General features: G+C 40.2%; 1 protein-coding gene across 1 annotated transcript in view; it reads right to left on the minus strand.

The window, feature by feature from the left end:
- NPTXR (neuronal pentraxin receptor) overlaps positions 1-23,831 on the minus strand; it is a 58,812-nt gene extending 34,981 nt beyond the window's left edge. Inside the window, exon 1 of the mRNA XM_073644248.1 lies at positions 23,132-23,831. Coding sequence (XP_073500349.1) covers positions 23,132-23,692 — 561 coding nt within the window. The 5' untranslated portion in view covers positions 23,693-23,831. The remainder of the gene's footprint in view (positions 1-23,131) is intronic.
- Positions 23,832-25,202: the final 1,371 nt, after the last annotated feature.

The following is a 25,202-nucleotide window of genomic DNA, read 5'->3' on the forward strand; positions in this document are numbered from 1 at the left end:
TTAGGGAGCTATAAGGGTTAAAAGTTGACCAGCGATTTCTCATTTTTCCAACAAAATTTACAAAACCATTTTTTCAGGGACCACATCACATTTGAAGTCACTTTGAGAGGTCTTTATGACAGAATATACCCAAAAGTGACACCATTCTAAAAACTGCGCCCCTCAAGGTGCTCAAAACCACATTCAAGAACTTTATTAACCCTTCAGGTGCTTCACAGGAATTTTTTGAAAGTGGAAGAAAAAAATGAACATTTATCTTTTTTCACAAAAATGTTACTTTAGACCCAATTTTTTTTATTTTCACACAGGGACTCTCCAAATGCAACATGGTGTCCACTAACAAATTGAATGGAAAAGTGACCCCATTTTGGAAACTAGACCCCCCAAGGCACTTTTTCATTTTTACGAATCAATTTGTGAAGCACATGGGGGTTCCAAGTGCTCACTATGCATCTAGATAGGTGCCTTGGGGGGTCTAGTTTCCAAAATGGGGTCACTTGTGGGGGAGCTCCAATGTTTAGGCACGCAGGGGCTCTCCAAACTCAACATGGCGTCCGCTAACAATTTGAGCCGATTTTCCATTCAATTTGTTAGCGGACACTATGTCGCGTTTGGAGAGCCCCTGATGTGCCTAAACAGTGGATCTCCCCCACAAGTGACCCCATTTTGGAAACTATACCCCTCAAGGATTTTAATAAGGGGTATAGTGAACATTTTGAACCCAGAGGTACGACACAGAATTTGATAACATTAGGTCATCATATTGAATAAGTTGTCATTAGTCTTGAGCGCAAGTGCTCACTACTTGAGTTTGCATCGGATACTCAGGTATGCACCATGTACTGCGTGTGCTCGAGTGACATGCTCGAGTCCCTGCCCCGCATGTTTCACGGTTATTAGACACCCAAAAAAAAACACGCGGGGATCGCTCGTGCATGGCAGGCAATCCCCGCGAGGTTTTTTTGGCTGCGAAGCATATGGGGTGGAGACTCGAGCATGTCACTCAAATACCCACGATACTCAATGCATACCCGAGCACCCGATGCAAACTCAAGTAGCGAGCTCTTGCGCTCAACACTAGTCACCATATCGTCATTTTTTTTTCTTACTTTTGAAAAAAATCCCAACCCCATCACAACCCTAACCCCAAACCCAGCCCTAACCCTAGCCCAACCCTAACCCGAGAGTTTATTTTTTATGCCGTTCCTCGTGCTGTATAAGTGATTAGACGACTTTATTCTTCGGGTCGGTGCGATTACAGCGATACCAGAATCATATGAGGTTTTTATGACTGACAGCTGTCACACACTAAAAGACGCATTTTTGTAAAATCTAGTTTTTGCATCGCCATATTTTGAGAGCTATAATTTTTCCAGATTTTGGCAGACAGTTATGTGACGGCATGTTTTTTGCGGGATGAGTTGACGTTGTTATTGGTGCCATTTTCAGGCACGTGACATTTTTTGATCGCTTTCTATTCCGATTTTTGGGAGGCAGAATAAACAAAAACCAACAATTCAGGAATTGTTTTTTTTGTTTTTTTTATTCTGTTCTGCGTGTGGTAAAATTGATAAGGCAGCTTTATTCTTCGGGTCAGTACGTTTACAGCGGTACCACATTTATATCGTTTTTCTATGTTTTGCACTTTTACATAATAAAAGCAATTTTATAGAAAAAATTATTTTTTAGCATAGCTTTATTCTGAGAGCTATAACTTTTTTATTTTTCAGCTGATGGAGCTGTATGGTGGCTTGTTTTTTGCGGGACGAGATGACATTTTCAGCGGTACCATTTTTATTTATATTTGTCTTTTTGATCGTGTGTTATTCCATTTTTTGTTTGGCGGTATGATGATAAAGCATTGTTTTTTGCTTCGTTTTTTTTTTTTTTTTTACCGTGTTCACTGAAGGGGTTAACTAGTGGGACAGTTTTATAGGTCAGGTTGTTCCGGACGCAACAATACTAAATATGTGTACTTTTATTGTTTGTTTTTTTTTTTTTTTATAATAATATTTATTGATGGGTACATTATATTTTTATTTTTGGTGGATTATTTTTTTTATTTTTTTAAAATATTTTTACAATTTTTTTTTTTTTTTTTTCACTTTCTGACAGTTTTTATACTTTTTTACTTTGTCCCACTCTGGGACTTTCACTTTTTTTCTCTGATCGCCTGCATGGCACAGGAATGCAGCACCATCCCTGTGCCGTGCAGGCTGTCAGCGCTGGACAGGGAGAAGATAGTTTGGAGATGCACTGCGCATGTCCAAACAATCTTCCTGCTGTCTAGTGACCTGGATGTTGTCATGATGATATCTGGTCGTCATGGCAACACACGGGAAGCAGCGGCAGACAGCGCTGGACGCCGGAAGAGGAGGTGAGTATCTGCGATCATCTCCCCTTGCCACCGCAATGCTGCGATCGACTTCGATCGCAGCATTGCGGGGGTTAATGTGACACCCGTCGGCGATCGCGCCCGCACAGCCTGTGTGCGCGCGCGATCGCAATGACGTACTAATACGGGTCTGGCTCTTAAGTCCCAGGCACAGACGCGTATTAGTACGTCTATTGTTGTTAAGGGGTTAAAGAGGGCCTTTCATGACTTTTAGCATGTTAAATTGGCCACATTATGGAATAATGGCTGCAGAGCTGAGCAAAACAGTTTTCATTTTTTAACCCCGTCGCGACCTTGGGATTTTCCGTTTTTGCATTTTCGTTTTTTGCTCCCCTTGTTCCCAGAGCCATAGTGTTTTTCTTTTTTGGGCAATATGGCCGTGTGAGGGCTTATTTTTTGCGGGATGAGTTGTACTTTTAAACGCCATTACTAGTTTTACCATATCCTGTACGGGAAAACAGGAAAAAAATTCCAAGTGCGGTGAAATTGCAAAAAAATGCAATTCCACAGTTTTTTTTTTTTTCTTTCCACGTTCACTGGATGCTAAATCTGACCTGCCATTATCATTCTCCAGGTCATTATGAGTTCGTAGACTTCAAATATGTATTGGTTATTTTTTATTTAAGTGGTGAAAAAAAAACCCCAAATTTTGCTAAAAAAAAAAAAAAAATGGTGCCATTTTCCGAGACCCGTAGCGTCTACATTTTTCGGGATCTGGGGCCGGGCGAGGGCTTATTTTCTGCACGCCGGGCTGACGTTTTTATTGTTACCATTTTGGGGTACATACAATGTTTTGATCGCCTGTTATTGCATTGTATTGCAATGTTGCGGCGACCAAAAAAACGTAATTCTGGCGTTTGGAATTTTTTCTCGTTACGCCATTTACTGATCGGATTAATTATTTTTTTATATTGATATATTGGGCGATTTTGAACACAGCGGTACCAAATATGTGTATGTGGGGTTTATTTTTTATTATTTTATTTTGAATGGGGCGAAAGGGGGGTGATTTAAAGTTTTATATTTTTTTAATATTTTTAAAAACTTTTTTTTTTTCACTTTTTGCATGCTTCTATAGTCTCCATAGGAGACTAGAAGCAGCAACTGTCTGAACTGTCTGATCGCCTCTGCTACATAGAGGTGATGAACAGATCACCTCTATGTAGCAGAAACGCTCCTGTGCTATGAGCGCCGACCACTAGGTAGCGCTCATAGCGATCTTTACATGACAACCACTGGGGTTTGCTGCAGACCCAGGGTTGTCATGCCCACCCATTGGTGACTCGCGATCAAGTGACAGGGTCAACGATGGGCGGGGTAAGTGACGCGCTTCTGGCGCGGCAATGTTAAATACCGCTGTCAGAGATTGACAGCGGCATTTAACATGTCAACAGCCGCGGGTGGATCGCGATTCCACCCGTGGCTGTTGCGGGCACATGTCAGCTGTAATAATCAGCTGACATGTGCCCGGTTCAGTGCGGACTCACCGCCGGAGCCCTCACTGAACCGGAGGTGATGGCCTGGGGCGTACTAATAGGCCCTGGGCCATTAAGGGGTTAATTTATTCTCTCCATTTTGCTATTTACGTTTGGGGAAAAGGGGCAATTTAAACCGTTATATTTTAATTAAAATATTTTTGATGTTTTTTTCATTTTTATTTAGACCCCTTTTGGGGACTTGAACCTGCGATTGCTTGATGAGCTCTGCAATATACTGTAATACAATAGTATTGCAGTGCATTGTAAAAAAAGACAATCTCTTATGAAGCCCTGTCACTGGCTGGTCTTCATAAGTAATTTTACATGGCAGACATGGAGGCCTTCAGAAGGTAACCAATAGGTACCCTGTGGTCATGTCACACAGTGTGCCGGTGGCCGTCAGAAGTGATGGGTTCCATACTAAAGACTCTTAAATGCCGTTGTCATGCTTGCAAGTGGCATCTAAAAGGATATATTTCTGAGATTGGAGCTAGATCCAATTACATCAGAAATGGTGATGTTCCTGCTTATGTAATAGAGCTGACTCCGCTGTATCGGGCTCAGCTCCTGAGCCTACTCCGTGCAGTGATTGCAAACTTCCACCGTACATGTACAGCGATCGTTGATAAGGATTTAATAATACAGTTATACTTCCTGTTTTGTACAAATGACTTTTCAGCAGTCTCTTTATTATCATGACCTGACCTATTATTTAAATCGGGCTTTTATGTTAAAACAAGTTTTTAAAAATGTTTGATAATATTTCTTTTTCAATTTTCAATAAAAAAAAAAATCTGAAATCTTGCAATTTTTACACTGGTCATTAGGCCTTATACGAGACTTTTCTGTTCTGCCATCTTTTCAGTAAAGGTGAGTCAATCATTTCACAGGACCCTGCGGATTCTGGCAGATAGGAGAAGGTTAACAGAATACTGAATAGAAAGGAATACTTGGCCTAGCCGCTAGCCAAGAGTCTTGTGAATTTATTTTCTCATCTCTACTTTTCAGCAGTCTCATTATCATCACAGACAGAATTACAATTTTTATTTATAGATAACAGTAGATAACAAAGGATCCACCTATTGCAATAGGTGATGTTACAGCTCAGCTCCTCCTCCCTTTAAAATAATCTGTACCCAGATTAGAGCATACTCACTTTATACTTCTATACAAACAAATAGGGTCCGAGTTAGTTTTTTGGTGCTATTGTCCTTATCAAGAACAGAAAGTCCGAGTTTAATTTTAGGCCCAGTGACAACTGTGAAATTTGCAAGTTTTCTGATTTTTTTTACATAGATAGTGATATGAATAATAATAAAAAAAATAAAAAAAAATACAAAAATACATTTAAAATATAAACCCAATAGATCATTTTCTGATAATTCACTTTTAAGAGGTCGCATTTTGATAGGTTTGATAATAATAGAGCTGCAATATAAAATAACATATTTATCACTATAAAAAATCAGAACATTTTTTAACAAAAGTGGAGCACATATAGCCGATATATACCAACATTTTAATAATACGCCAAAGACATTGTGCCTGTTTGTACGCCCACCCATCTGCTGAGGCCAAACAACAATACAGTGGCCTGTAATTCCCTCCCTATAACTTATAAATGATGAAGACAACAGGCGATTTCTATGGCAGTCACCGCATGTCTTCATGTGAAAGATCCAGCTATATATATAATTCATGGGCTCTCAAATAGCAGATAACATTTTTAATGTTAAAAGGAATGTGCCAGCAGAAAAAAAACTATTGTTGAAATATTTAGCAATTTACACACTTGCTACTAGACCTAATATTAGACTCCAACTTTCTGTTCTTTTCAACAAACACATGAACATTAGCAGCAGTAGACTGACTAAAACCCTAACTGCTTGTACTGAAGCATTATCTGAGCATGCTGTAATCTGGGCAAAGGCCATTGGGAAAGTAGGGGGAGAAAGTGAGCTGTGACATCACCTATTGTGAATAGTAGATTCTGTGTTATCTACTTATATAGAGGTTATCTGTCATTGTATGCCTGTCTGTGATGATAATGAGACTGCTGAAAAGTCTTCAATAAAGAACTAAAAAGGTGACCTAATAAACATGGTATAAGTTGTAATATGTCTAACTTTTTTTTCAATACAGAAAGTGATATGGAACATTGAAAAAAACAACATTATCAAACATTTTTAAAAACAACATTACACATAAAAACATAATTTAAATTATAGGTCATTTTCGGATGACGCATTTCCTTTACTCATGTATCATGTTCTGCATATTGTGTAAACTTTAGCTACTCACCAATAAAAACATTACCCACTTTCCAAATTGAAAGAGTAACCCTTTTTATAATTTGCATTTCATAAATCAATATCACACATGAACATAAGCAACTTTGTAATATGTCTTATGAGAGAAATCTGCTTAAGGATTAATCTTTCACTATAAACTCAGGGGTAAAATGTGTATTCAGTGAAGACAGATTTTTGCATTACTTAGATATAAGTTGACAGTTGGTGCCTTTAAAATTCTATGGAGAAGAAAGGATGAGAAGGAACTAGACTCATAGGAGCCAGACAAAGACTTTCTGCTTCAAGTACTCGTGAAATGACAGTTACATTTCTCCACATAACTTTATGAGCACCAACTGCCATCTCCTATGACAGTAATGGGAAAGTCTGTATTCACCGAAGACAGATTTTATTCATGAATTGAAAATTTTGAGAATGAAACAACAATCCAGGAGGAAAAAGAAACAGATTTCCATAATGACATATATTTACAAAGGATTTTTTATTATCCTGTATACTATTGATTTTTGAAAAAAAAAAAGTTAAAAAGACAGTCTTTAAGGGGTTTTTACCTCAAACAAAAGTTAATTTTATTTACTAGATCTTGGGATGAAAATAAGGTCCACAATAAGAAGTGATTAAAAAAATGTTCCTGTGCTGAGATAATCTTATGAATGTGCCCCTGCTGTGTACTGTGTAATGGCTGTGTCTGACTGTACCGGAACATGGTCTGATCATACCACAGCTCCTGGGCAGGGGAGGACGCAAAATAATATACAGATAGCACCGCAGGGAATCACACCTGATTAATTTTGTGAAGTAAAACCTTTTCCTGCCTGCTTTTAAACAATGTTTTACCTCACAGAATCAGCTGTGATCCAGTGCTATCCCACTGTCTGTATCCTCTATTTTGTGTCCTCCCCTGCCCAGGAGCTGTGGTATGATCAGACCATGTTCCTGTACGGTCAGACACAGCCATTACACAGTACACAGCAGGGGCACATTTATAAGATTAAAGCAAATGTCCCTGTGCTGAGATAATCTTATAAATGTGCCCCTGCTGTGTACTGTGTAATGGTTGTGTCTGACTGTGCAAGAGATGGTCTGACCATACCACAGCTCCTGGCAGGGGAGGAAGCAAAAGAGAGAATACAGACATTGGGATAGCACAGCATAGGATCACAGCTGATTCTGTGAGGTAAAACATTGTTTAAAAGCAGGCAGGAAAAGGTTTTACCTCACAAAAATAATCAGCTTTGATCCCATGCTGTAATATCTGTACAGTCTTTTGCTGCCCAGGAGATGTGTTATGATCAGACCATGTCCCTTTATGGTCAGAGACAGCCATTACACAGTACACAGCAGGGGCACATATAGGTGCATCTCACTAAATTAGAATATCATCAAAAAGTTAATTTATTTCAGTTCTTTAATACAAAAAATGAAACTCATATATTATATAGAGTCATTACAAACAGAGTGATCTATTTCATGTGTTTATTTCTGTTAATGTTGATGATTATGCAATGAAAACACAAAAGTCATTATCTCAGTAAATTAGAATACTTTATAACAACAGCTTGAAAAATGTTTTTTAAAATCCGTAATGTTTGTATATAAGATTATCTCAGCACAGGAACATTTGTTTTAATCACACTCAATTGGGCAACTTATTATTATTCCAAGATCTAGTGAATAAAATTAACTTTTGTCCGTGAGAGAACCCCTTTAAGGACTTTCCTTCACATTCCTGCAGAGTCTTTGCAGGAAGATTTTACTTAGGTCATAAATAAAGCAACTGAAGATGCACAGTTTTATAGAGCCTGCTAGTCTCTTACCAATAAATCTAAAATGTCATGGTACAAGTGAAAAAAAATCCCTATGCGTTAAGCCTATATACCATGAAAAAGAAGCGACACAAGGGTGTAATCGTTTCACCCAAAAGGTTCTCTGTTTTGAAGAAACCCTTCTAGAAGGCCCTTTAATTATAACGATGAGCTCTGTGAGGATCCAGCAGTCTATACCTAAACTACTAGGATGACCACAACCTAAAGTCTTCCACAAGAGAGTACTAGGAGGAAAGCCATGAAGAATATGTCATATTTTTCTTGTTTCTACAAGAGGCACTAATAAAGGTCCAGAGGGGCTTTCATCATAAGGTTGGTAGAAATGACACAGCTATAATGACCATGATTTGTGATGGATTTTCAGGACATGTGCCCAGTGGCCAGGTCAGTATTCCATGGATGCTGGACAGGGGCCTCGCAAATGGCCTTTTATCTTCCAGCATTCCCGGCACCTATTCTGATTAGCTGGTGTGGTGCTAAATCACGCATGCATCATACTGCAACAATAATGTCCTACAAATCAGAAGAGGATTTGATTCGGTCATTTCTAGTGGATTTACATTTTTTTTTTAAGAAGACCAATCCATAAAAAGCTACAAACATTTCTAAAAAAAAAAAACCCCAATCTTTCCTAATGACAATATAAAAAAGTGGATGTAGAGAACAATTGGCTTTATAAGAGACGTTACCCTGTTGAAATGTAAGAGTTGTTTGAGAACACTGTGAAATATTGTGCCGCCAAGAGATGTAATGTTATTCCCTTAGCTCCATTGGTTATTACCTTGCAAAAATGCCTACCCTTCATCACCAGCTTGAAAATCTGCTATGAATCAGGACAGAGGGAATGGCGGGAGTGATGTAAAATCCATTCAGAACTGAGATGCTGCTGGCTGCAGCAGGACCTCGTTTACTGCTCTAGTCACCTGTCACCAGGTTTTTGCTACTCCATCTGAGAGCAGCATAATGTAGGGGCAGAGACCCTGATTCTAGCGATGTGTCACTTATTGGGCTTTTTGCTGCAGTTTTGATGCAATCCCTGTTTTATCTGCTTCTGATCTACCAGTTCTCTGAATGCTGAGCTCTGTATAACCCCGCCCACACCACTGATTGGCAGCTTTCTGTATACACTGTGCATAGGCAGAAAGCTGCCTTCAGTTGTGGGGGCGGGATTATACAGAGCTAATGAATATGGAGGACTACATGGTAGCAGGTTTACTAGTCCTGTAGTGATAATCTACTGATAAAACAGAGATTTTATGAAAAGTACTGCAATCAGCCGAGTACGTGATACACCGCTGGAATTAGGATCTCTGTGCCTATGTCATGCTACTCTCAGATTAAGTGGAAAAATTCTGGTGACAGATTGTCTTCTTCCAACATTCACTAGATAATGTTTAGAAGACTGACAAAAAAGGAGTTTTTTTTCAATTAGCGGATTTTTCTGAGCAGAAGTAAAGTTTGATTTTTTTCAAAACAGTACCACATTATGGACCACACTAGATTAGTTAACTTGAGTGTGATACCAGACACAGTCTATGCACAGAAATGCCTTTCTTATACTTAAATTGAACCTATCATGTGAAAAAAAACGCTATTAACTTGTATATATGGGGTTGATCTGCAGGTTAGTAGCTGCAGCTGCCTGGCGCCCGCACTGAGAGCCCCAATGTTGGGAGGAAATTAACTTTTTTCCTCCCGGCAGCCTTGAGCTTTCAGTCATAGGGGTGGGCCAATGCGGTTTCAGTCTCCGCTCAGTGCATAGTAGGCGGCTACTGTAACCGTGGACTAGGGACTGACTGACAGCCGGCACAGCATTAGAGCCAGATGTATATGTAGTTTTAGGGTAGAAGACTTCCTAAAACTTTTTTTTTTGCAGTGAAATCCCTGCTCATTTTGGACTAAGCAGTCAAGAGGGCTGTCCTAATCATTGATTGACACCCTTCCCTCTATAAATCTACATATAAAGATAGCTGTCAATCACTGATTAGGGACAGCCCCTTTGACTGCCAAGCCCAGAATTAGCAGGGATTTCAATAAATAAAATATATTATACTAAATCTTTCCCACAAACCTATAAATCAATCTGCTCCTGCTCTATAAGATGATGTCATATTATATACGTGCTGCCCTCACATTATTATTGCTTATCTGCTGGGGTGTCAGCATTATATATATATATATTTTTTTTTTTTTCCAGATGATGATACAGTTTAAAAAGGTATTGTGAAAATGTTTGCAGCAACACAATACATTCTCTCTCCTTTGTCGCATTGTTGGCCAATCCTATGTTATCATTATGTGTCACGTTTCCCCTGATTGTAAAGTGTTGCAGTATACAGTATATTGTCCTATAGGAGCTTGTAACTGTTTTCTCACCTCCAACATAACAATGTAGCCGGGGTCCTCTGATAGGACCCTGACTGCAGGCAAGTTCAATTTTAACGTTATGGTGATAGAGTATCAAAGGCTCCGTGCAACACAGTGATTAAAAAACGATTCTCTGTCAAAATCATGCTGAATTATTCTGTGCGAATCAATCTGTTTGAAGCCTGTGCACAAATCATCCATAAAATACATGAAAAAAAAAAACATTTACTCCCTTCTCCAAAGAGAAGCATGAACTAGTGTATCCATGCAAGATAATCCGATAAACGTTATAAAGAACACTCTTCAAACACTATGCAAATTGTCTCTTCAGAGAGGAAGAGGACCAGAACTCTAGTGCTACCTACAGGAAGTGGCAATCCTAAGAGTTAATATCGACCCTTTAACGAGCCTTATCACATGACTTAGGATATAAGCCAGAACCAGAAACTCAATTTGCAGACACTGTGTTTCGGGGCACTGCCCCTCATCAGTGCAAAGTGTGAGTTCTGGTTTGGCTGTGTGAGAGGCGTCAGACTGGTATCTAAGGGGTAATATTTCTCCTTGCGGAGAGCGCGCGTCGCTCTCTGCAAGGAGAAATGTTACCCCTTAGATTTTCATGTATCACATGGTTAAAAAACCATTGTTTTTACAATCAAAGAAAGGAGCTTCTTTTTTATTTCTTTGAAAAGAGAGGCTCTAAATCCTCTTGATGGTTTTCCCTATAAGTTAAGTGTTTGGCATTCTGCACTCCTGGACTGTTATGTGGACATATAAGGTCTAGTCAGAAATACTCCACAACTCATGCTAATGAGAGGTAAAGGCTCCACAAGGCTGATAGCTCAGCCGAGCATTACACATCAGTGATGAACCGCACAGAGGAAAGATGTGACTCCAGCGATGCCTAATTACTGAGGCCGAGAGGAGAGGAGCTGTAGAGCACAAGTATAGGAAATCTCCGGGAATAATTGTGCAAGTATAGACCAGTACCTTACAGTGTGTGCAGGATGGATGGATGGTTAGATAATGTATATACTGTATATATATGCTCCAATTTTTCATTGAAACTCTGTTTTTGCATGTTCTGCATAAATCATTTTAGATCACTCTATTAGTGAACTGCGTGTATTGTCTTCTGAATTTCTATACTGCAGATCTTCTGTAATATTCATTAGGGGATGTGATTTGTCTTTCTCCTGCTATCAAACAATACATAATTTACCAGCACTGGCATGTGGAAAAAGTATTACATACATTGCATACTAACAATGATCCTGCTCTACCCTGAGGCACCACGATAGGGAGTGAAAGGCCAGCATTCCTATCCGAGCCCTCGTACCGTAGAAGGCTCAGAAGCCTTACTGCCACTAGTGTCACAAATGGCACTCAAAGTTGTCAAATTGACTTTTTATTTTTTTCTGGACAGTTTATCAAAAAATCACGGACAGACAATATTTTTTATGGACACATTGGAAAACCATCATAAATCATTATAAGTGATCTATGTCTACAGCCCATAATTCTGATATGAAGACATTAGCTGCATTCATTGTAAACTGTAAAATGATGATAATTACAGTGAAAATTATCGGCATAAGTTTTTTCAGCCTCAATTTTTTGTTTTTACAGATAGGGCAAAAATGAGTTCTATTATTACAGACTGTTCATGAATTTCTGGACGTTTGGTAACCCTGAAGGCACTTCCCTGTCATAGATTTTTCATAGCAACCCAAGAATGTCAAGGAACTTGACATTGCACAAAGGCCTTTCTTTGTGCAAAAGCTTTAGATTTATTTGCATCTAAGAATTATGTTCTGAAATGCAGCACATTGGGCTTAAATTATTATTATACCTTATTTAATTCAATAAAATAAATATATATATTTTTTAACTTGCAAACTCATTCTAACTCTAAGTCATACACAAATTACACTACATATGCTGTATTTTGGACTATAGGATGCACCTTACTATAAGATGTTTCCAAGCTTCAGACAGCAGAAAATAAAAAAAGTGTATTTTCTAGAAATTAAAACCTCCCTGGTCGTATGAAGAAATGGAGAAGTTAAAATCACTAATTTTAATGCAATAGTGCAGAATAGGGAGGTAATAGATCTATACTGTTTCTCAGCAGCATGTGAATTATACACAGAAAGCTTTACAGCACACACAATATGTACACTCACTGTAGTGTCCACCTACACAACAATGCTGCCTGCACAGCACAAGAACACTCAGCTTTGGGGTATGTAGACATAGCTCTGTTACCTATAGACAAACACACAGCTCTGCTACACACATCTTTGCTACATGCGCACACAAAGCTCTGCTACATACACACAGCTCTACACACACACGCAAATATGCTACATCAATACACACAGCTCTACTACATCAACACATAGCTCTCCTACATCAATACACACACACCTCTGCTACATCAACACACACCTCTCCTGCACACTGTGTATACATTTCCACCTTTTGAAGTCCCTTCCAGGCATGTGACTTTCAGCTAGTCCATCAGCTGGACCGGCAGCATGTGTGCAGCTTTAGTGATATGCAGGTCCTGGTACCTTCCTCTGCTGCCCTTTGTAACGGGTCTGGGAGGCGGAACCTCTGAGCTACTATACAAGGGGGCGGTCCTTGTAAGGGAGCGGGTGGCGACCAGGCAGGCAGTCACAGCAGGTGACCGGGACAGTCTCTAGAAGAACGGGCAGGAGGTCACGGCAAGTGACCGGGGCAGTCTCTGGATGAACGGGCAGATGGTCACGGCAAGTGACCGGGGCAGTCTCTGGGTGAACGGGCAGATGGTCACGGCAAGTGACCGGGGCAGTCTCTGGGTGAACGGGCAGATGGTCACGGCAAGTGACCGGGGCAGTCTCTGGGTAAAGGGTTGGTACGACCTGTGGCGGCTGATGGTAGACGTGAGCTCCCAGGTGAGCAGGCGAGAGTCTCTGGATAAACGGGTGGTCACAGCATGTGACGGCGGAGCCTCCAGGAAGACCAACAGACAGGCGGCAGATGAGCGCTCCCAGGTGAGCGGGCAGAAGTCTCTGGACAGGCGGGTGGTCACAGCACGTGATGGCAGAGCCTCCAGGTAGGTTAGCAGACAGGCAGCAGATGAGCGCTCCCAGGTGAGCGGGCAGGAGTCACTGGACAGGCAGGTGGTCACAGCACGTGACGGCAGAGCCTCCAGGTAGGCTAGCAGGCAGGTAGCAGATGTGCGCTCCCAGGTGAGCGGGCAAGCTGGTCCATAGACAGACTGACAAGAGTTGGAAGGCAGACCGTCGGACCTCAGGCAAGCAGGCAGGTAGTTGATGTGCGCTCCCAGGTGAGCGGGCAAGCTGGTCCTTAGACAGACTGACAGGAGTAGTAAGGCAGACCGTCGGACCTCAGGCTAGCAGGCAGGTAGCAGAATATCAGGCAGGAATAAGACAGCAAGCTGGCAGGAATCTGGCAGGTATCTGGCAGGTAACTGGCAACAGGACCTGAGGGCTGAAGCAGAGTAGTGAACAGTGCAACAACATTGCTCGGGCACCTCCATTTTGGAGGAGGTGCCTTATATATGGTGAAGTCCTCCGGCCATTGGCCGGGGACTCCTTAGGACGGCGCGCGCGGCCCCTTTAAGAGGGAGGGAGAGCGCGCGCGCGCACTAAGCACAGTGGCCGGGAAGGAGCGCGCGCTGCCAGCAGAGGGGGAGGAGGACGCCGGGCACGGAGCAGAGAGGTGAGGGGAACAGCGTCCCTGCCTAGCAGAGGGCAGGGACACCGGCGCTACACCCTTCACTGATCAGTCTGATCAGTGTGGGGCAGAAGGTGAGAGGGCTGTGGCAAGGCAAACTTCTCTCAGTGCTCAGGAAGGGTGCTGTATCCAAGCATCAAAAGATGCTGCCTCCAAATTATAAGATGCACACTTTTTAGCAAGATTTTTTTCTTGTGAAAAAGTGAGTTTTATAGTCCAAAAATACTGTAAGAGTCTGAACTTTGAATCACTAGTACACATGAAATTAAGCAACTTTGTAATATATCTTATCAGAGAAATCTGCTTTTTTCTCTGCCAGAATTGATCAGTCATTATCAAAATTCTCAATTCTGAGGTAAAATATGTATTCAGTGAAGACAGACTGTTACATTCCTGAGATAGGAGATGGCAGCTAATACTGATAAGATTCTATGAAGATAGGAGGGAGAGGAGAGAGGAGCTCGGTCTTTAGCTCCTTCCATCTACATAGAATTGTATCAGTAGCAGCTGCCATCTCCTGTCTCAGTAATCACCGAATACAGATTTTACTTCAAAATTGAGAATTTTGATAATAACTGATCAATTTTGGCAAAGAAAGAAGCAAATTTCTCTGATATATTACTAAGTTTCTTATTTTTATGTGTACTACTGATTAATGAAATTAAAATTAAAACGACGGTTAATCTTTAATACGATCGCTGTGTGAGCATTGAATATCATTTTTCTGAGCTGCACACGTCCTGTTTAATAGGAAGATATGCTACTGAATATGATGATTTTTTTAAGCAAGCGCTAAAACCATCTCACCTGATGAATAAGCATTTTGCTCATTCGTTGGATGATTGTCAGCCTATTTAGATAATTATTTGAAAACATGCGTCCCCGCTAATTGGTCAGTGGAAATGTACCCTAAGTATAAGTGTTTAGTACTTCTCCTCTCACTGGAATCCATTTCTGGCTTTGGCTCAAAAAACTGCATCAAAACTGTACCAGTATGCCAACTTTGCCAAGAATCTCCCCTTATTGGTGGAAGGTAGCATTGTATTACTCAAATCTATGGCTGCTAGGTAATAAGCAGTTTTTTGGGGTATTAGGAACCCCATACACTTTGCATGCTCCTCTGATCGCCTTCATATGTTATGCGATTGTATAATCAGCAGTTCACGTACATAATGTTATTGATGGAACGACTCGTGTTGGCATTGGAAGCAATAAAATAAAAATCAATATGGAATCCATGAAACTCATTACCAACCGATACAACACAGCCTTTTGCAGTCTGCAATGTGTGCTATACAGGGGTGTAAGTAATCTATACTATGCTAATGCACTGCTAGAAAAATAGTTGCTCTAGAGGCTCTCATTGTACACTGCTCAAAAAAATAAAGGGAACACTTAAACAACAGAATATAACTCCAAGTAAATCAAACTTCTGTGAAATCAAACTGTCCACTTAGGAAGCAACACTGATTGACAATCAATTTCACATGCTGTGGTGCAAATGGAATAGACAATAGATGGAAATTATTGGCAATTATCAAGACACCCTCAATAAAGGAGTGGTTCTGCAGGTGGGGACCACAGACCACATCTCAGTACCAATGCTTTCTGGCTGATGTTTTGGTCACTTTTGAATGTTGGTTGTGCTTTCACACTCGTGGTAGCATGAGACGGACTCTAAAACCCACAGAAGTTGCTCAGGTAGTGCAGCTTATCCAGGATGGCACATCAATGCGAGCTGTGGCAAGAAGGTTTGCTGTAGTAGCGTAGTGTCCAGAGGCTGGAGGCGCTACCAGGAGACAGGCCAGTACACCAGGAGACGTGGAGGGGGCCGTAGGAGAGCAACAACCCAGCAGCAGGACCGCTACCTCCGCCTTTGTGCAAGGAGGAACAGGAGGAGCACTGCCAGAGCCCTGCAAAATGACCTCCAGCAAGCCACAAATGTGCAGGTGTCTGCACAAACGGTCAGAAACCGACTCCATGAGGGTGGTATGAGGGCCCGACGTCCACAGATGGAGGTTATGCTCACAGCCCAACACCGTGCAGGACGCTTGGCATTTGCCACAGAACACCAGGATTGGCAAAGTCGCCGCTGGCGCCCTGTGCTCTGCACAGATGAAAGCAGGTTCACACTGAACACATGTGACAGAGTCTGGAGACGCTGTGGAGAGCGATCTGCCTGCAACATCCTTCAGCATGACCGGTTTGGCACTGGGTCAGTAATGGTGTGAGGTGGCATTTCTTTGGAGGGCCGCACAGCCCTCCATGTGCTCGCCAGAGGTAGCCTGACTGCCATTAGGTAGCGAGATGAGATCCTCAGACCCCTTGTGAGACCATATGCTGGTGCGGTTGGCCCTGGGTTCCTCCTAATGCAGGACAATGCCAGACCTCATGTGGCTGGAGTGTGTCAGCAGTTCCTGCAAGATGAAGGCATTGAAGCTATGGACTGGCCCGCCCGTTCCCCAGACCTGAATCCGATTGAGTACATCTGGGACATCATGTCTCGCTCGATCCACCAACGTCACGTTGCACCACAGACTGTCCAGGAGTTGGCGGATGCTTTAGTCCAGGTCTGGGAGGAGATCCCACAGGAGACCATCCGCAACCTCATCAGGAGCATGCCCAGGTGTTGTAGGGAGGTCATACACGCACGTGGAGGCCACACACAATACTGAGCCTCATTTTGTCTTGTTTTAAGGACATTACATCAAATTTGGATTAGCCTGTAGTGTGTTTTTCCACTTTAATTTTGGGGGTGACTCCAAATCCCAGGCCTCCATTGGTTAATAAATTTGATTTCCATTGATGATTTTTGTGTGATTTTGTTGTCAGCACATTCAACTTTGTACAGAACAAAGTATTGAATGAGAATATTTAATTCATTCAGATCTAGGATGTGTTATTTGAGTGCTCCCTTTATTTTTTTGAGCAGTGTATATTACCAATATTTTACTAAACTCTATATAGATTGTAATACAACCATTAAATTACATGTATAGTAGGGAAAAAATATATAATCCCATTCTTCTCCAGATTAATAAAAGCCAGAAGAAGTAATGTGTAAAGCTATAGAGAACAGAGGACGTTCAATATATTACTCAATTGAACAGAGGACGTTCGAAATATTCATCCATTGAACAGAGGACGTTCAATATATTCCTCCTTTGAACAGAGGACGTACAATATATTCCTCCATTAAACAGAGGACTTAGATATATTCCTCCACTGAAAATAGGAAGTTTGATATATTCCTCCAATGAATAGAGCATGTTCGATATATTCCTCCATTGAACAGAAGATGTTCGATATATTACTCCATTGAACAGAGAATGTTCGATATACTGTATTCCTCCATTGAACAGAGGACGTTCAATATATTCCTCCACTGAACAGAGGACGTTCGCTAAATCCCTCCATTGAACAGAGGATGTTCGATATACTGTATTCCTCCATTGAACAGAGGACGTTCAATATATTCCTCCACTGAACAGAGGATATTTGCTAAATCCCTCCATTGAACAGAGAATCATAGAATCATAGAATCATAGAATGGTAGAGTTGGAAGGGACCTCCTGGGTCATCTGGTCCAACCCCCTGCTCAAAGCAGGATTCACTAAATCATCTCAGACAGATGTCTGTCCAGCCTCTGTTTGAAGACGTCCATTGAAGGGGAACTCACCACCTCTCGTGGCAGCCTGTTCCACTCATTAATCACCCTAACTGTCAAAAAGTTTTTTCTAATATCTAATCTGTGTCTCCTCCCATTCAGTTTCATCCCATTGCTTCTAGTCTTTCCTTGTGCAAATGAGAATAAAGATGATCCTTCTACAATGTGACAGCCCTTGACATATTTGTAGACAGCTATTAAGTCTCCTCTCAGTCTTCTTTTTTGCAAGCTAAACATTCCCAAATCCTGCAACCGTTCCTCATAGGACATGGTTTGCAGACCAGTCACCATTCTGGTCGCTCTTCTCTGAACTTGCTCCAGTTTGTCTATGTCTTTTTTAAAATGTGGTGCCCAAAACTGTACACAGTATTCCAGATGAGGTCTGACCAAAGAGGAGTAAAGACCGATAATGACTTCACGTGATCTAGACTGTATGCTTCTGTTAATACATCCCAGAATTGTATTTGCCTTTTTTGCTGCTGCATCACACTGTTGACTCATGTTCAGTCTATGATCTATTAGTATACCTAAGTCTTTTTCACATGTACTGTTGCTTAGCTCTATTCCTCCCATTCTATATATGCTTTTTTCATTTTTATTGCCCAGATGTAGTACTTTGCATTTTCCCTGTTAAAAACCATTCTGTTGGTTGCTGCCCACTGCTCCAGTTTATTTAGGTCTTTTTGAATCCTTTCTCTCTCTTCTCTAGTATTAGCTATCCCTCCTAGCTTTGTGTCATCAGCAAATTTAATCAGTTTACCCTCAATTCCTTCATCTAAATCATTGATAAAAATGTTGAACAATACAGGTCCCAGGACGGAGCCCTGTGGTACCCCACTTGAGACATTCATCCAGCTGGATGTGAAGCCATTTACAACCACCCTTTGAGTCTGATCACTAAGCCAGTTATGAACCCACCTAACAGTTGCCTTGTCCATTCCATACTTGGTCATTTTTTCAATAAGGATGGTGTGAGATACTTTGTCAAATGCTTTGCTGAAGTCAAGATATACTATATCTACAGCATTTCCCTGATCCACCCAGTCAGTGATTCTGTCATAGAAGGAAATTAAGTTAGTCTGACATGACTTGTTAGTTACAAACCCATGCTGACTCTGGTTAATCACTTCATTCTTATCCATGTACTTACATACATGTTGTTTAATAATTTGTTCAAATATCTTTCCTGGTATAGAAGTCAGACTCACCGGCCTATAGTTCCCTGGGTCCACCTTCTTCCCCTTTTTGAAGATAGGAACAACATTTGCTCTTCTCCAGTCTTCTGGGACTTCTCCTGTTCTCCAAGAATTTTCAAAGATTATGGAGAGTGGTTCTAAAATTTCTTCTACGATCTCCTTCAGTACTCTGGGGTGTAATTCATCTGGACCTGGAGACTTGAACTCATTTATGTTAGCTAAATATTCCCTCACAATCTTTCTGTTTACAGATAACTTGGATTCCTCTATTCCTTTAAAAGGACAGTGAAGATCAGTTGATGTTACATTTTCTTTCTGAGAGAAAACAGATGCAAAATGGGAATTAAAAAGTTCGGCCTTCTCAACATCCTCTCTTACCATTTCTCCATTTTCATCCTGTAAAAATCCTATAGCATCTTTGACTTTTCTTTTACTTTTGACATACCCCCAAAATCCTTTTTTATTGCTTTTGACATCTCTTGCAAGCCTTAATTCATTGTCAGCTTTAGCTAACCTGATACGTGCCCTGCAGGATCTGCAGACTGCATTATAATCTTCTTTAGATATGCCTCCCTCTTTCCATTTAATAAACATTTCTTTCTTTCTTTTTAGCATGTGTTTAAGTTCTGTGTTCATCCATCCTGGTTTCCTTAAATGCTTCCCATTCTTCCTACTTTTCGGGATTGTTAACGATTGTGCTTTGAGAATCTCATTTTTAAAAATTTCCCATCCTTCCTGGACATTTTTGTCCTTAAGGACATCCAGCCATTGGATCCCTCCTATTCTCTTTCTGAGTCTCTTAAAATCTGCCTTTCTAAAATCTAACCTTGAAGTTTGAGTCTTCACATGTCTTCCTCCTCTAGTTATCCAAAATTCTATAATAGCATGAATGTTCGATATATTTCTCCATTGAACAGAGGACATTTACTTTATTCCTCCACTGAACAGCGGATGTTCGATATATTCCTCCATTGAACAGAGGACGTTCAATATATTCCTCCACTGAAAAGAGGACGTTCCATATATCCCTCCATTGAACAGAGGACATTCGCTATATCCTTCCATTGAACAGAGGACGTTTGATATACCCCTCCATTGAACAGAGGGTCTTTGATACATTCCTTCATTGTGTATCCGATCAACTAAAATCTTGGAGTTAAGTTTCAATGTATGATAGAAAATACATTGCCACAGTGATAATCTCAATAATTATTTCTAAAGAATTTAGAAAGGTTTGATAATAATACTTTTGCATGTAGTAACAATTCTGCCACCTAAAATTTCTGGTTTTGGAAAGATATATTACTTCAAGGTTTCATTCATTCATTAGATTGTTGGAAATAGTGTAATACAATGTCTTGTGTTAGTGTAATGTAATTTTGACTAGTTGATCTGATATGCTTGGCATAAAATATACCAATCTGGTGGCCATGGTTGATAAATATTGTTATGTCCGTACCATTGGATCACCATAATATATGTGCGGGTGTAAGTGTTCATCACCATGTATACAAGATTATCTTGTTTAATGGAAGAACACCTTAATATTATCAACTATATTAGATATACTTGGACAATGGACTTATATCAGACTGCTGAGCAACGTTCATTCTCCACAGTACTATAAATATTGAGAAATGAGACCGGCATGTGTAAATTCCCTGCACACACACTGCCTTCATATATCACAATCTGTTTTTCTCTCTATATAGGTTATACAATCTCTTCTTCATTTTTCATAGATACAAGTAACTGAATATTAGAAAGATGCTGGTCAGCATCATTTCTCTCAATTGATTCTCTAGGTTGTAATGGGAAGACTATTGGGTTCCTATGACAAAGGAAGTCTTCTCGGTAGGAAAATCAAGACTGAGGAGAGGTGCTAATGAGACGACATAGAGAGTCTGCTGGAGGGTGGCCGGAAAAGGATGTGGAATTCATTATATTGATTCAAGCATAATGCACAGAGGTCCAACAGATAATGCTGGCTAGGAATTGTTAGATGGGAACCCAACAGATACTAATACAATTGTACACTCTTAAGTATACGGAAATAATACATTAAGTGAGTAAGAGGAGCATCCAGTGAATATTAGATGGATAGTAGGAGAGAAAATGCATCATTTCTCTCTTTAAATTTATCACATTATAATGTTTAATACAACGTCTGTAATTGATCATTTCTGCAATGTTGTCTGATAAGGTCATGTTTAATTTAGTCAGTCTGTCCATCTAATAAAATGAAGACAGCTCTCCAAAAAGTCCAAATATCTGTAGATTGCTTTATGCATCCATGCAGCATTTTGGCTCTATCTATCTATTTATCTATCTATCTATCTATCTATTTATCTATCCATCTATCTCTACTATCTATCTATCTATCTTTCTCTACTATCTATCTATCCATCTATCTATCTATCTATCTATCTATCCATCTATCTCTACTATCTATCTATCTATCTATCTATCTATCTATCTATCTGTCTATCTATCTATCTATCTATCTATCTATCTTTCTCTACTATCTATCTATCTATTTATCATCTATCTATCTATCTTTCTCTACTATCTATCTATCTATTTATCATCTATCTATTATTTATCATCTATCTATCTATCTCTACTATCTATCTATCCATCTATCTCTACTATCTATCTATCTATCTATCTATCTTTCTCTACTATCTATCTATCTATCTATTTATCATCTATCTATTATTTATCATCTATCATCTATCTATTATTTATCATCTATCTATCTATCTATCTATCTATCTATCTATCTATCTATCCATCTATCTCTACTATCTATCTATCTATCTATCTATCTATCTTTCTCTACTATCTATCTATCTATCTATTTATCATCTATCTATTATTTATCATCTATCTATTATTTATCATCTATCATCTATTATTTATCATCTATCTATCTATCTATCTATCTATCTATCTCTACTAACTATTAGTATATTATTTTGATACTATTCTACTTTTCATATCTGTTGCATCTCCTTACAGTGTAGTTATTACATACTCTTCTCTATGCTTTCTCTTTTTTCTCTCTCCATGATTGAGATCCCTTATTGTCTATCATAAATTTTCAGTGGATGTGTTGAATTATTTATCTTCCTGCATACATTTCTAGTAACAGAGATGATAATTATATTTTCCCATAATGTTAATATAATTTTACACAAATGGTACCACCATAAATAAATACTAAATCAATTGAACATATCTATTGCTGGCCCTTCCAAGTACTATAAATCTGATGGATAAGTGTTTGCAGATGTCATCATTGTGTCATATATTCATCTGTCTATCTATCTATACTATATGTATCTTTCTATATATATATATAATGACAAACTCAGACACTAAATTATCCCATGCATACTAGAAGTGGTTAAATGAAAAGTCCATCCATGCTACAGCAGTAGTATAACAAAATACTATATAGAACTTAGTGGTTATAGACGACAACCATTGCAAATAACGCAATGTTATGTATATTTTACAAACACAAGCACATATTCCCCTCTATAGCGATTGACTTCATTGATAACGTCAGTTTAAACAAGTTTCCGCCCCAGTCTGGCTAATCACACAGTCATTGAGGATTTTTTGCAGTAGTGTTGCTCCAGCAGTTTTCCTGCCTTCCTGTACAATGTGGAGGTGTAATAATAAAGCAGGACTATGGAATCTGTATAAAATATACATAAGACCTGTCAAAGCAAGTGAGAAGCTAGAATAGTCCTACAATATGCAGAATGGCAATGTGCATCTCCCTTTAGAAATGTCAATATTTAGTGTATTATGTCAATTCAGTATTGTCAAATGTTGACTTATCTCTGCATGATATGAATGGTTTATTATTAAACTCCTTCTCATTATATTTAGGACAGAAGCACCTACAAGATGTAGACGTTGTCCACAAATCAATAGATCTGTCTACATGGCCTTTGTGTCTTCCTGTCTGGAGGAATACTGAACATTTGTGATTCTATCGAGTACATTAGTCATAGAACCAACATATTTCCATTTAGTAATAAAATGTCTCCTCCTTTCAGGACTGTCTTGATAAATGATATTTCCGTCTCATCCCTGTACCTGTAGATGCATGTACATTTATTTATTCCTTCTTACCTCTATCTTTTCTATTCGATCCTTCAGTGTCCTGACTGCCTCCTCCAGCTCCTGTACTGCTTGGGGGGAATCAAGAGGCAGGTCTCCCATGGCTCCTTCCTTGGCCCCCCATCCATCAGCTCCTTCCTGGTAGCCCTTATCCAGCCCATTCTCACAACGATTCAGCTTTCCAGTGAGCTCCCTGATTGCTTCTTGATCAGTGAGGATCTGCTTTTTCTGCTGCAGCACTGTCTGCCTCAGCTGTTCTGCTGTGTTCTGCAAGGAGAGCACCTCTTCTCCTGCAGGTTGAGGGGAATCTCTCTGCTCATCAGAGGGGCACTCCATGGCCAGAGGTGTACAAAGGAGCCTGCTGAAGCTTGGGCCACCCTGGGACTTGGATCCGGAGAGCTCAAGGAAGGCATCCTTTGATCCATACAGTGTCTTAACACCATGGAGAGCTCCTAGGCTCTTCTCCATTGGAGCAGCTGGAGCAGACTCATTTTCAGCACCAAGGACAGGTCCCTTGGCTGCTGGGTGGACACTGGCAATAATGCATATGATGGCACCAAGGAATGCAAGCATTCCTGCCACCAGTAATACAGCCAGAAACTTCAGGGTGACAGCTAAAGTGGGACCCCTGTGCAGAGAAAAGGGACCGAAACCTCCTGAGTTAATAGAGCTGTTTGTGCAAAAAAAAGGAGCTCTGGCTGCAGAGGATCTGTCTAAGCAGATGGATAAGGAGCAAGCCTTACTCTCTCTGGTGCACAGTCGTTGCTTGGTCTCTGACTTAGGAAGGGAGGAGAAGCTTGGACGTCATTGCTCCCTCCTCCTCCTCCTCTTCATTTTTTATTCCCCCAGTGAGTTAGCACTGCTCCATTTAACGCTTTGCTGTTCCGTATACTATCATATTGACAAATGAATACAAAACCTGACAGATCCTTGATGCGCAGAAAAAAAATTCCAGTTTTTATCCCTTTTCAAAAATAAGATGATACAATTGTGTACAATATATGTAGCCATATATTAAACATTTCCTAATAGTAGCAGTAGTGTAACTACCCGGCATGTGCATATATGCTCATTCATTAAAAAAAAGCACCATATTGAAAATATATAACCATTAAATCAGATGCATCAAAACCGTATAGCAGCACATTGTGATCAGCCCTTAATGACATTTTTATGCCCAGTAGCAAAGCTAATATAAAAGGGTGTTTTCCAGTTTAGGTAAAGTATTTGCTTTTTATAAAGTAAACTACTAACATTTTCTGGTTTTTTTTAGTGAATGGAAATATTTTTATTTGTATCTAGAGACTACTCCCCCCCCCCCCCATACCAATCATAGAGAAGCCATATCAGCCTGACAATTTTGTTGGGGTAACATCAGGGCTTACTCCACTCTCCCCATTGGAAACAAGTGCACAGTCTACTAATTCAAGAGTGCATATGGAAGGGGGTTTGGGGAATATTAGCTGACATCCAAATCAGTGTTTATGCCAATGGCTATCTAAGGCCCAAAGGAAGCTTTGGATTCCAGGCTGATATATTTTATTTATGCCAGTTCATGGTACAACCCGATTAGGGCATTCAAGAAATTAGAATTTTGGCCAATATAATTATTACACGGTGGATAGTCTACAGGTTGTACCATTCCTAACCCCCCATCCCCTTGTTAGTTTTTAAATGTACTTAATCGATTTTATCGGTCAAAAAGCCTGGATTTACTCTGTGACTTCTCACAACACGCACAGTGCACATTGTCAGGATTCTCTGCTTCCAGGAGTGGGTGGTCATGTGCCCACAAATATGTGGTATGCATACTCCTGGTGACAATCCAAATAGACGTGCGCGACCTCATTCAACACAAGTGAATTGATCGAGGCCGAGCAAGTCTAGTCAGAATGTGGCTGGAAGTATGCATATTGCATTCTTGAGGTCACATGACCACTCAGTCTCTTTGCCGGGAATGGAGAATCGTGACAGCTCACGCTGTGCACGATGTGAGGATTTGCAAGTCTGGAGACACATAGAGTGACTGGAGAGGTGCTGTGCACATGATCAGGAATTTTCCTGTCAGGATTGTCATTGCGTT

This window comes from Phyllobates terribilis, unplaced genomic scaffold (assembly GCF_046119375.1).
Source record: "Phyllobates terribilis strain yellow unplaced genomic scaffold, ASM4611937v1 Scaffold_8__6_contigs__length_399053987, whole genome shotgun sequence".
In the NCBI taxonomy this organism is placed as follows: Eukaryota; Metazoa; Chordata; class Amphibia; order Anura; family Dendrobatidae; genus Phyllobates; species Phyllobates terribilis.